The 12,378-nt window shown below is 32.2% G+C and overlaps 2 protein-coding genes across 2 annotated transcripts; one reads left to right on the top strand and one right to left on the bottom strand.

Moving 5' to 3' along the window:
- Nucleotides 1-4,847: 4,847 nt before the first annotated feature.
- LOC110008657 (dihydroflavonol 4-reductase) lies at nt 4,848-6,839 on the bottom strand. Its single transcript, XM_089726083.1, is given in 7 exon segments — nt 4,848-5,154; nt 5,235-5,427; nt 5,525-5,561; nt 5,563-5,685; nt 5,817-6,014; nt 6,108-6,280; nt 6,372-6,839. Coding segments are annotated over 7 exon segments (1,008 nt in total). The 5' UTR covers nt 6,496-6,839; the 3' UTR covers nt 4,848-4,994.
- A 3,148-nt stretch (nt 6,840-9,987) lies between these two features.
- LOC105633825 (mannan endo-1,4-beta-mannosidase 7) lies at nt 9,988-12,344 on the top strand. The gene is made up of 5 exons (XM_020679142.3): nt 9,988-10,512; nt 10,675-10,869; nt 11,300-11,422; nt 11,507-11,709; nt 11,808-12,344. The coding sequence occupies exons 1-5, from the start codon at nt 10,189-10,191 to the stop codon at nt 12,256-12,258; spliced, it is 1,296 nt and encodes a 431-aa protein (XP_020534801.1). The 5' UTR covers nt 9,988-10,188; the 3' UTR covers nt 12,259-12,344.
- The last annotated feature ends 34 nt before the right edge of the window (nt 12,345-12,378 follow it).

Here is a 12,378-nt window from a genome sequence, read left to right as displayed (position 1 = left end):
CGATGAAGCCAGACGCACCGGTCACGCAAACGGTATGGCTCTGGGTTCCCATCATGACATTCCTTTTGATTAGGCATGGCCGGTTCAATGAACCGCCGGTTCGAGATGTTTAAAATTTTGAACCGGAACCGACCCTTGAACCTTCGGTTCCGGTCCAATTCTGGTTTCGGCACGGTTCAGCACGGTTCCAGCGAACCGACGGTTCAAATTACGGTTCCGATTCGGTTCCGGCATTACGCAAATTTTTAAAAAAATAATAAAATTTTGATTCCGAATTCGTGAATAAATAATAATTTTAAAATGTTTAAATTTTATTAACTAAATAAATTATTATAAAATTTTAAAACAAAAACTTCTATTAATTTAGAACTATTATTACATTAAATTTACAAATTTTGCTAACTCACTAATATAGAAAATTATAATTTTTTTATTTTGGGCATGAATTAAATTAAAATTAAAAATTTTTAATTTAATTACCTACGTATCCTCTTGAAAATTAGAGAAAATCAAAGCCCACATAGTTCTTTTTTTTTTATTACATTGGAAAATAACCTCCCAATTATTACAATTAATTTTAGTCATCGGTGCCACTAGTCCCCGTTAATGAGTCGGAATCATCATTGTCGCTTGAATTTTGCTGGTCTTGAGTTCTCAATACCGCTCTAGTCCAATTGTCAACACACTCTTACATTTCCACATTATTTGGCGATAATGTTGACCGTGTTGGATCTAAAATTTGTCCACCCCCACTAAAAGCTTGTTCCACTGCAACAGTAAAAATTGGACAAGCAAGAATATCTTTTAAATTCTTTTCTAATATATCCATGTGTCCATAAATGATTTAAAGCATTTCTTATTGGACGTAAAAATACATTTAATGTTGTTAATGCATCTTGAACACATAAATTTAAAATATGACATGCACATCTAGTGTGAAAAAACTGTCTACCAAATTTAGGTTGACAAAGAGTTTTTAATTCATTTATTGATGCCGTATTTGCACTGGCATTATCAAAACCAATTGTAAAAATTTTTTTAGTCAAACCATATTCTTCTAAAATAATATTTAACATGGTAAAAATATTATGCGCGGTGTGAGAGTCATCAAAAACTCTAAGTACAATAATTCTTTTTTCAAGTTTCCATTTATTATCAATCCAATGGGATGTAACACCCATATAAGAATGAGTTTGCCAAGCATCACACCAAATATCACAACAAATGACAATTTTACCATTAAAATTTGCAAATAAATTTTTTAAAATTTCTTTTTCTTTTAAATAAATAGATAAAATAGTCATTTTAAGTGTATTGCTAGGTATCTTTTTTGCTAAAGGATTTAATGCTTTTTTACAATAGTTATTAAATCCAATTTTTTCACCAAATGAAAAAGATAATCGTTCCATACAAACCATTTTAGCCATTTCAATTTTATTAGTTTCATCACTATATTTAAATAGAGGAGTGTTAGGATCACCATACCTTGATGACGATAATTGAGTTTGAGTTACATCCATTCCTACCTCACTTAGATGATGTGATTTTAAATGCCTATTGAGAGTGTCATATCCTCCTCCAAGCTTGAATGCATATTCTTTTTTGCAATAATTACATCGAACCGCATTGATTTCTCCATTATCTTGAACAATTTTTGCAAAGTGCTTCTTGAAAATATCTGATTTTGGTGGTTTACCTATTGAAATATTAGGAGATATTGCTTCTTGTGGTGAAAAATTAATCAATGGATCGTTTGAATCAATTTCTTCCACGCTTTGAGCAACTCGCTTTCCCTTGGAGTTTTGTGAATTGTGTGCCATAATTTTAAATGAAATTATGAAAAAAAATGAATAAATGGAATATGAAATTAATGGAATTTAGAATTGGATGTATGAAAATAAAGCAATATTAAGAAGAGGAGAGATAAAATATAATTGGTTGTGAAAAAAAAAATCAACTCATCATATTTATACATATTTTTCATTTATGTAGTTTCCCAAATTGTCCCTTGTAACAGAAAAAAAAAACAATTATATTTTTGGATAATTTAGTAAATTATAATAAATAAATAAATAATTGATTAAAAATGAATAAAATTTATTTACCAAAAATAAAAAAATTAAATGTCACCTCAAAGGCTCAAACTAGCCGTTTGAACTTTGAACCTTATGTAAATTATATAGTTCATTTGTAAAAAGAAAAAAATAGGTATTTGTAAAAAAAAAAAGGTTCAAACGGCTAATTAAGTGAAATGATAATGCTTTTTTTCACTATTAAACCTTTTTTTCTACCTATTAAGTGAAATGATGATGCTTTTTTTCACTACTTTTTATAAATTAAGTATTATTGCAACAAATAATTTTGTTTATGAATTCGGTTCGAACCGGACCGAAACCGCCGGTTAATTGTCGGTTCCAGGCCGATTCAGGTTCATTTTTTAACATTCACATGAATCTTAATCGGCCCTTGAACCGCTGGTTCCGGTTCAAAATTTTGAACCGCCAATTTCAGTTCAGTTTCGGTTTATCTACAGTATGGTTTGATTCTAATTCGGTTCCGATTAGAACCGAACCGGTGGCCATACCTACTTTTGATAGCTTAGTCAACGTTATTTCCTTATCTAACGACTAATGGTTGCTTTTAGCTAAATAGATGCATGATTTTCATCTACTTATTTCTCCCATCACGTGATCAGCTAGCGAGCATATCACGTGTGTGGCAGTTGCACCTTCCCACCCCACCCAGCGTCCAGATTAAAGAGTCAAGTTGTCTCTTACTATTGGGCAATGTCCCAAAATGAAAATTCATTAATGTGGTCAGAAAAAAAAGTGAAACATTTCAAAATCATAGATTTGTAGGAAAGAATGAAAACAAAAAGTACACTACCTTGAATCCTTTTCTTTGAAAAGAAAACACTCAATCAACCATCTATTAGTTATAGCTTAAGCTTTTGTTTAGATGGAAGTTTTTTTTCAAAAGAAAGAAAGTAACTACTAGAAATGTTTAGACAAAAATATTTGTCCTTATTTAGAAAGGTGGAGAAAAATATTAAAAAAAATAATATTTTTACTTATTTTCTCTGGAGTCTGCATATTTTGAATTTCTCCAATTTGAAAAGAAAATAATGAAAGAAAAATAGAAATTTCACTTTTTTAAGTACTCAAATACTCACTATTTAAGTGATGATATAATTATCAATTTTTAATAATAATATTTTATTTTTTTCTAAAATTTTACTTTTTCTAAACAAAAGCAAATAAATTTATTTTTTTCTTTATTATATCCAGACACAAGTGTGAATAATAGCCATGGGAAGAAAGTTGACAATTCTTCATTATTTTCTTTTCTTTTCTTCCCAAACAAGACTTAAAGATATATAATTGGAGAATTGTCACAGATTTTTGGCAAATTTAAATATTACATGCAATAATTGAACGTACGCCAACATTAATAGGCTTAGGCTCCCTTAACTTGAAATGTTTATGGACTTTAGTGGAATTTCCTAAAGGTTTGGTCTAACTGGGAGGTGGGCTTTGGGTCTGATTCCATCGAGCAATGTCGGACGGGAACATTTTTTATATTGTTAAACGAAAACGACTCATGAACTAAATCGATAAGAATAAAGTTTTTTATTGAAATTAAAGTATTTTTGATCATACACAGAAAAAAAAAAGATAAATATAAAATACTTTTTAAAAAATATTTACTGTTATTGGATTAGTCCATAAGTATAGATATGGACTCGGTCTAGACAAGTAATTTCCTTTTGAAATAATTGGATGAAAAGTAAATAGCAATTAAATCGAAGAGTTAGAACGGGTTAATCGACAATTTTTTTTTAGTTTATTTAACATTAGAAAAAAGTGAAAATGATAATACATCATGTTTCAAAATCAATTGAAATGTCAAATGAAAAAGGTACAGAACAGAAAACATAACATCAATTTAGGCATGGACACCGGTTCATTTTGAACCAGAATCGAATCAGAATTGAACCGTACTGTATACGAACTGGAACCGGATCTGAACCGTTGGTTCAAGATTTTGAATTGAAATTGACTGTTCAAGGGCTGGTTAAGGTTCATATGAATGTTAAAATCTGAATCTGTAACGTCGGTTAACTGGCGATTTCGGCCCGGTTTGAACCGAAAATTTTCTATTTTTATTTTCAAAATAATAATCACTTAACCTATTTTATACATCTCTAAAAGTCTCAATAATATTTTACTACATGATATACTTTACTTAAGTTTTTTTGTTTTTTTATAAATACACTTTACTTTAAACGTTAAAAATCTAAAAAGTAAAATGGTAAAAAAAGAGAGAAATATTCGGTCTAAAATTATATTGTTTTTAACCTTTTTTTTACCCTTTTTAAAATTGTTTACTAAGTTTAAAATTAATTCTTTTGAAGCATTTTTCAAAATTTTTTTACAATTTATTTAATTAATAACATTTAAACAAGATAAAGTGATAACTTATTTGATTATTTTGTAAAATTAATTAATTTTATTCTTATATGAGTATCAGCATTCTAAAATTTATTTAAAATAAAAGTTACCAATATTTTTTAAACTCATATTAATATTTTCAAAAGAAAAATGTAACGTTAGAATTAATTTTTTTTTTTTAATAAAAAAACATATATCGCCGGAAACCGTGATCGAAACCGTCAGTTCATCGGAACCGCACTGAAACCGGAACCGGCGGTTCAAGAGCCAGTTCAGGTTCAATATTTTAAAAGTTTTCAACTGTCGGTTCTGTAAACCGAAGTTTTGAACTGTCGATTCCGTGAATCGGAACCTGCGGTTCAATGATCTTGCCATGCCTACATCAACTCCATAATCGAAGTTCAAAACTCTATTAGTTACAAATAAATTAACAAATGAAAATAGAAAGTGATGATAAAATCTGAAGAAATAGTCACTCTTGTCTTTGTTTTCTTCTAAATTCTAATCTTTGCTGTCTGCAATATGAGCTTATTTTCACTATTCCTATGGCAAAACACCCTTCCGTCTGCAGAATTCAACAACTTCTGCGCATAAATCCCCCATATTATATTCAGCGGAATCATATCTGAATTTGAATCCTAAATCCATCGATTTCTTCGAAGAACAAGGAACAACTTTCAGAGATTCCTCAACTCCCTCAAATCTGCAACATTAACGATGTCATTTTAAGAAGAAAAAGAAAATACAAAATAAGGAATGTTTATTATATTCCTGTGTACATACTCGGTAGGAATATTGCACTCTGGATACTTCTGGCCAAGTGATTTTACGAGATCAAAGATGATAAAGTCATGGTTAGAGCAAATGTATCGTCCATGAGCTTCTGGATGTTCAAACAGGAATATACGAGCATCGCATACATCTTCTAAATGCACTGCATGTCCCATAGTCATTAATTTGTAAAGAGCTTTATTTCCCGTGGTATATGAGTAATGGTTATTTATCTTCTCCACGCAAAATATAATTAATTGCTGGAAAACAAAATAATATATATATAATATATAATTATACACTTGTGATTAAGGATATTGCAAATTCTACGCTGAGGGGGCAATGAAGAGGTAAGAAATGGACCAATTACTGCAGATGGATGAACTGTTATGAGATTTAAACCATTTTCTTTGGTGAATTCCCATGCTGCTCTCTCAGCCTTCGTTTTTGCAACATAATAAGACTGCCAACACAACGCAAGTCAAATTTATGCCAATCGGATCCTTTGATAATAATTTCTGGCAAGTGAATATATATAGAGAAAAAGAACTATCTAACAGAAACAGGAATAATGGAAATGCATTAATTGCTAACCCATATAGGCATCTTTTGAGCATAGCAAAAATCAGCATCAGTCCAACAGCTCTCATCATACTGTTTCAGAGGAGATTCTGATTGGATAGTAATGGTTGATGTGGAAGATGTGTAAATGAACCGCCTGACAGTCTTCCCCTTTACGCAAGATCTCATAATGTTTAAAACTCCATTTATAGTTGGCTTTATAATTCCATTCTGCCATAACGAGAATTAAACTGCCTACTTTTCATCTTTCCATCTCATGACTGTAATAAACTAATAATCAAGCACTTGGCTGCAAACTATTACCTCATGATCGTCAGACGACAACAAGTCCGCAGGAGTAGCCACGTGGAAGACTCCAGTGCAGCCTTGAATTACTTCATCAAAACTTCCTTCGTCAACCAGATCTGCTTTCCAGAGGCTGAGGTGAGTGCTAGCATTTGGCAAATTAAATAGATGCTTTACCTTGTCAATGTTCCCTGCAACATACAGGGGATATATTATTAACAAAACATATACAGTAGTTGTTTTTTCAGGTTATAAAACATAAAGAAAGGGTAATTTCCAAACCAGGATTGCGAACTGTTGCTCTGATAAAGTAGCCTCGTTCGATAAGCCTCATAACAAGCCATGAGGCTATAAATCCTGAAGCACCTGTTACACACACCGTGTCACCTTTCATCTTCTTTGGCATGGATATTTTACTATCATAATTTATGTATAGAACCTGGATCCAAAGATTACCCGTTAAACTTTGCTTTGTATTCAGAGAAAATATAATATAATTTCACTCCAAATGAAAACAACAATAGGTGCCGCCCAAATTGGATATTAATCGACGGAGACTGCTTTGGTGCACTCTCGAAGTTGGAAAGTAACGGCCTTGTATCTCTCTTTCATTGCTTTCACCATGTATATCAGAAAAGAAAATGTGACTGTGGATTCACAAAAAGACTCCAACCAAGACGTTTATTTTATTATTTTTGTTGTATTATCTTGCAAGATATGGCTTTCTAGACGGTCTGGGAACCTCTGGTTGTTCATCTTCCCTGATATTCTCCAACAGAAACTAATTCACATTTGCGGGTTTGCAATTTTTAAATAAGAAATTTGTAAAGTAGATTTAGTTCACCATGTCATTATATGAATTAATCAATAACTTATTTATCTTAGTTACGTATCAAATTTAGTACAGCCCAAATGAATGATTATCTTATTTAAATTTACAAACATTCTCAATTCATTAAATACTGTTTATTTGAAGAAAATAAAATACAAAGGAACAATATCTCTTCTCTTTGCAGGTTGTCCCCATAATATTTCTTTATTTTGTTTATATCCTCCTCTTCTCTTCTTTTTTTACATCAGGTTTTTATTTAAATTTTAGTTCATTTATTTATTTTTATATATTGAAAAAATAAAGTATCGAATTAAATGAAAACTTAATTATAAATTATTTATTTGTTTCTTTCATGTATTTACTAACATATTCAACAGTTTCAAAACATAAAATTGCATCGAAGATAATTGTAAAATAGTACGTAGTAATATCTTTTATGCTATCTTATGTCTGTATAAAATATTTATATCCTGATAAAAATCTCCAGCTCCATCTTCTTCTATACCATGGATGGATTAGTTGGGGTTTTTGCTGCTTCAAGGATCTAAAGTAAAGACCAGAATTTGTGGCTCTACGACAGTGGTGTTATGAGGCCCTCTTTGCATAAGAATTCAATAGCTTCTGCATATAAATCTCCAACGACTATCTGGTTGAATAGTATTTGAATGTGAATCCTAAATCCATCAGCTTCTTCGAAGAGCAACCGATTACTCTGAAAGATTCATCTACAACTTCGAATCTGAATCATCGGTATCATATTTGGAACCAGTTCAACTCAATCCCATGAGTTTGGGCCATCCTACTAAAATTGGACCTAAAGCCCAAACCAATTCATCTATAAGCTACGTTTATCAATGACTGCTATCAGTTATCATTAATATAGACAGCTAAACCTAACAGAGTTAGATGCTACTAGAACAAAGAAACGTGCTTTGGCAAACCCAAGTCATGTGGGCTGTAGTCTGTTTCGAAGTGATGAAGGAGACCTCTTGATAAACAACCCAATTGATAAATAAGGAGCCCAAGCCCAACTACACGGTAATTAGGATTAGAACAAGTCAACCAATTCTTGGTGTAAATGTAACCGTGCAAGACATATTTGGCCACTGTTGGGATTTTCTAGCTATATTAAGAAACATTAGACAGATATAATTTAATTTAACTAATGTATCAGTTATATTTTAAATGGATGGCACCAGAAACACACTGTTTTAAATCATATATTAACAGGGAATTGGATAAACAACAGTAGACCTCATCTCTAGATCAATCTTACCTACAAGATAAGAGCTAAAAATCTGGAGTCGATAATGCTAGAATGGTCCATGAATATCACTGCGGCCGACCATTGAAACACGTTTGAAAAATAATAAATCCTATTCCAATCCTTTTAGAGGCGGGTAAGGTAGAAAAAGGCATCGTATCTAGCGATGGGTCCATTATTCAGATTTAAAGTATTTAACCAAACAGGCAATTAACAACCGAATGTGCAATATCTAGAAGGCACACCCGATGATGTCCTTCTGATGCGCAAGCCGCGTCGGTGGATGCTTTAGACACTGCATCTGCATGTTATCTATCTTTGAAGGAATTAGTTGTATGTTGAGAATGAAATTATATTTCATTTTGTTCAAGAAAACAATAATGAAACTGAAAGTAAGTGAAACATAAACATACATGTTGGTTGTCTCATAATTAATTTTAGATCTTGAAATATATTGCGTATTTTAATTAAAAATATATTCAGATAAAGACATCAATCAGAGGGAGACTGGACCCTTTCTGGGCATGGACATGTTAGTGGCTTACACCATCCACAACCATCAACCACGTCACGTGCACCTGTCTTTCTTTCCTGTATGGAAGATGGAAGAAGCTTTATGTTACCTGCAATAGCGACCACTGCGAGCTTTTGTGGTGCATAAATTTTCCTTTTCTGATATTCATATTATTTGTTTATTATCCAAAAAACCAATTATATAAATGTATTATATTTTCCCATATAATTAGAAAATAATATCAAACATCAAGTATTATTTTTAATTTATTTAAGAAAATAATTGAAATGTCGTTAATGCGTAAAAAATAAAAAAAAATAAAAAAAAAAGGTGATTGTTGATGCAGTGAGAAAGAGGAATAGGACAAGCTCTCATCAGCTGTGACATAACATTAAGTGAAAAGAGATGTATGTGGGTGGGGAGCCAAAGAACAAAGATGAGAAAGATGACCAGCAGCGATAAAAACAATGAGAATCTTTTATTTCTTTTTAGCTATTGAGTTTTGATTCTTTTGTTCTTTGCTTTGCTTGGTGATTCCGGTGGATGCCAATTGCCAAAGTACCAGACCCAATTGTCCTTGTATATAAGATATTGTCCATAAAGTCCATATTGCATTACCCATGTGAAACTGAAATATGCCTCTTTATTCTTCAATTTCACAAGGGGACTGTACCTTTCCAAGGGCACTGTCTTAAACGTCGCCGTGATTTTTGCTAAATTTTCGGAGCAAGTTAACTTTCGGCTATGCATTCGGTCAAGTGGGCCAAAAGAAAAACAAATCCTGACCGTTCAACTACTTACTCAATTTCATGTAAAGTGCCAACACTACATCCATTAGTAACCACAAACTTTTACATTCAATATCAGTTTTATAAGTTTGTCAAAGGCTAAATTGATTTCCTCTGTTTCTTCTCTTTATTTACCAAAAAAATAATAATAATAATAACGAAATTGATTTCCTAGAGTAAAGATGAAAGGAAAAAAAAAAAAAAATAGTGACTTGACCACCATAGACTTACTTTGTCAACCATGTAATTAAAGAATATCCACCAAACACTACAATTAATGAGCAACCAATTTAACCATAATTATGAAATTTCCTTTCTTTTATACAGCATTTCTTTTTCCACCTAGGCCAGAATGATATTATAAATTAATTGTATTTCTAATTATATATATTTATTTGGAATGCAGTTCACTCAGTCTTAAAACAGTTACTATAATTTAAACAGTTTTTCATAGAGTAATAAAGTAATGCGATGGCATTTTTGGTTTTTTCCACTTGCCTTCTTTGAATATATGCATTTGTATAATGCATTAACAAAAAATTGAATTCCTTGAAAAGAAATTAAAAGGGCCAAAGTGGAAATTAAGTTATAAATTTATTACTTTCCCAATCCCACCTACATCAGCATCCTTTCAATCTTTCCCCGAGTTTATTTCTACATTTCCATTTGCAGCATCCAGAGAGTGTGAGAGAAAGAGGGAAATGAAGAGCTGGTGTCTGATTTTGTTTGTGGTTCTTATGGTTCACAAACAGGGGAGCTTTGTCCAAGTAAAAGCAGAGGATGGGTTTGTAACTACAAAAGGAGTGCAGTTTATGTTGAATGGGAGTCCATTTTATGCAAATGGATTCAATGCCTATTGGCTCATGTATTTTGCAAATGATCCTTCTACCAGAAATAAAGTCTCCTCTGTTTTTCAAGAAGCTAAAGCGCATGGCCTTGCACTTGCTAGAACTTGGGCTTTTAATGATGGTCAAGACAGAGCTCTACAGTACTCCCCTGGCTCCTACAATGAACAGGCCTTCCAAGTTTGTTTTCATACGTCTGATTCTTTTTTTTTTTTTTTTTCATATTTTAATTTCTATATATTTTCACTTGGCCAGTGATCATTGATCTGATTTTTTTTTTTTTGTTACTCTGTTTTTTCCTTTTTCTTTTCTTTTTTCAATTTTCCATTTTTTGGGTTGAAGGGATTGGATTTTGTAATATCTGAAGCAAAGAGAAATGGGATTAAGCTAGTATTGAGTTTGGTGAACAATTATGAGAACTTTGGAGGGAAAAAGCAGTACGTGAACTGGGCGAGGAGTCAAGGCCAGTCTGTATCATCTGATGATGATTTCTTCACTAATTCTGTAGTCAAAGGATTCTATAAGAATCACATCAAGGTCACTCACTAATACTACCTCTCTCTCTCTCTCTCTCTCTGTTATTGTTATTATTATTAATTTATTATTAGTGATAATTGCCATAAAGGGCTAGTGGCTAGTGGCTAGTGAAACTTCTTCACTGTTCTAAATGGTTTATGTAACCAGCTTGGTTAATGGTGGATGAAACTTTACGTCTTTAGCTGTTGGAGATTTATGTAAAGTTCATTTCTTTTTAACCCTCAAATGAAAATTTATAAAAATTTTCACATTGATCTGTTCCCTTTTTTTGGATGGCAGAGGATTTCATATTTTTCTTTGGTTTTTCTTTTTTTTTTTTTTTTATGGTAGTAAAGATGGTGGTATTGAACTGATAAATTGATAAATTGATATTTAGTTATCTCAAAACTTTGATTTTTAAATTTAATTTTTTTTTAATGTTGTTAATTAGACTGTCCTTACAAGGCGAAATAGCATAACTGGAGTTGCTTACAAAGATGAGCCAACAATAATGGCTTGGGAGCTTATGAATGAGCCCAGATGCACTTCAGATCCTTCTGGAAGGACCATTCAGGTTTGACAAGCCTCTCCTCTCTTTGTTCTATTATATGTAGTTAACATAAATAATCAATAGATGAATTGAAATTTCTTATGGCAGGCTTGGATTGCAGAGATGGCTTCTTATTTGAAATCCATAGATGGCAACCACTTATTAGAAGCAGGATTGGAAGGGTTTTACGGACCAACATCATCTTCAAAACAGCAATATAATCCCAACTTTCAAATAGGCACAGATTTTATTGCAAACAATCAAATTCCTGGCATTGATTTTGCCACTGTTCACTCTTACCCTGACCAATGGTAGGTTTTGGCAACACCATCCAGAGCTTTTATTCTCAATTTTAAGAGCCTCAAATTGCTTATTGATTTTTTTTTTTAATTTTTTATATAATGAAAAGGCTGCCCAACTCAAATACTGAAGGCCAGGAATCCTTTTTGAACAATTGGCTTAACAATCACATCCAAGATGCACAGAATATACTTCACAAGCCAGTTCTGTTTGCGGAGTTTGGAAAATCATCAAGAACAGCAGCTTATAACCAAAGAGACCAGTTGTTTACCACAATCTACTCTGCAATTTATTCATCAGCTAGAGGCGGAGGTGCAGCTGCCGGTGGCATGTTCTGGCAACTTATGACTGAAGGAATGGACTCATTCCGCGATGGATATGAGGTAGTCTTCAGTGAAAATCCTTCAACAGCTAGTATTATAGTTGATCAGTCTCAGAAGCTTAATAAGATCCGAAAGATGTATGCCAGACTAAGAAACATTGAGAAATGGAACAGAGCAAGGGAAATTAGACAGGCTCAGTGGTGGGCTGGGAAAAATAGCAGCAAAGTAGGAAATTAAGGAGAAAAAGTTTAGATCTTTGATCATATCAGACTAGCAAAATATGAATGCTTTATAAAGCTAATATAACAACTTATATCATGAAAGTTTCGAGTGTGTTCTCTTTCTTGAGATATATAC

Source organism: Jatropha curcas, chromosome 9, assembly GCF_041381405.1.
Source record: "Jatropha curcas cultivar XTBG-Jc1 chromosome 9, XTBG_Jcur_1.0, whole genome shotgun sequence".
NCBI classification, from domain to species: domain Eukaryota; kingdom Viridiplantae; phylum Streptophyta; class Magnoliopsida; order Malpighiales; family Euphorbiaceae; genus Jatropha; species Jatropha curcas.
This window is presented reverse-complemented; position numbering and strand designations above follow the sequence as displayed.

Bases quoted from the DNA above. Each gene is read 5' to 3' on its own strand.
- LOC105633825 (XM_020679142.3), top strand. From the start codon at position 10,189: ATGAAGAGCTGGTGTCTGATTTTGTTTGTGGTTCTTATGGTTCACAAA. The intron at 11,423-11,506 runs GTTTGACAAGCC...TTCTTATGGCAG, and splicing joins CTTCTGGAAGGACCATTCAG to GCTTGGATTGCAGAGATGGC. The intron at 11,710-11,807 runs GTAGGTTTTGGC...TATAATGAAAAG, and splicing joins CACTCTTACCCTGACCAATG to GCTGCCCAACTCAAATACTG.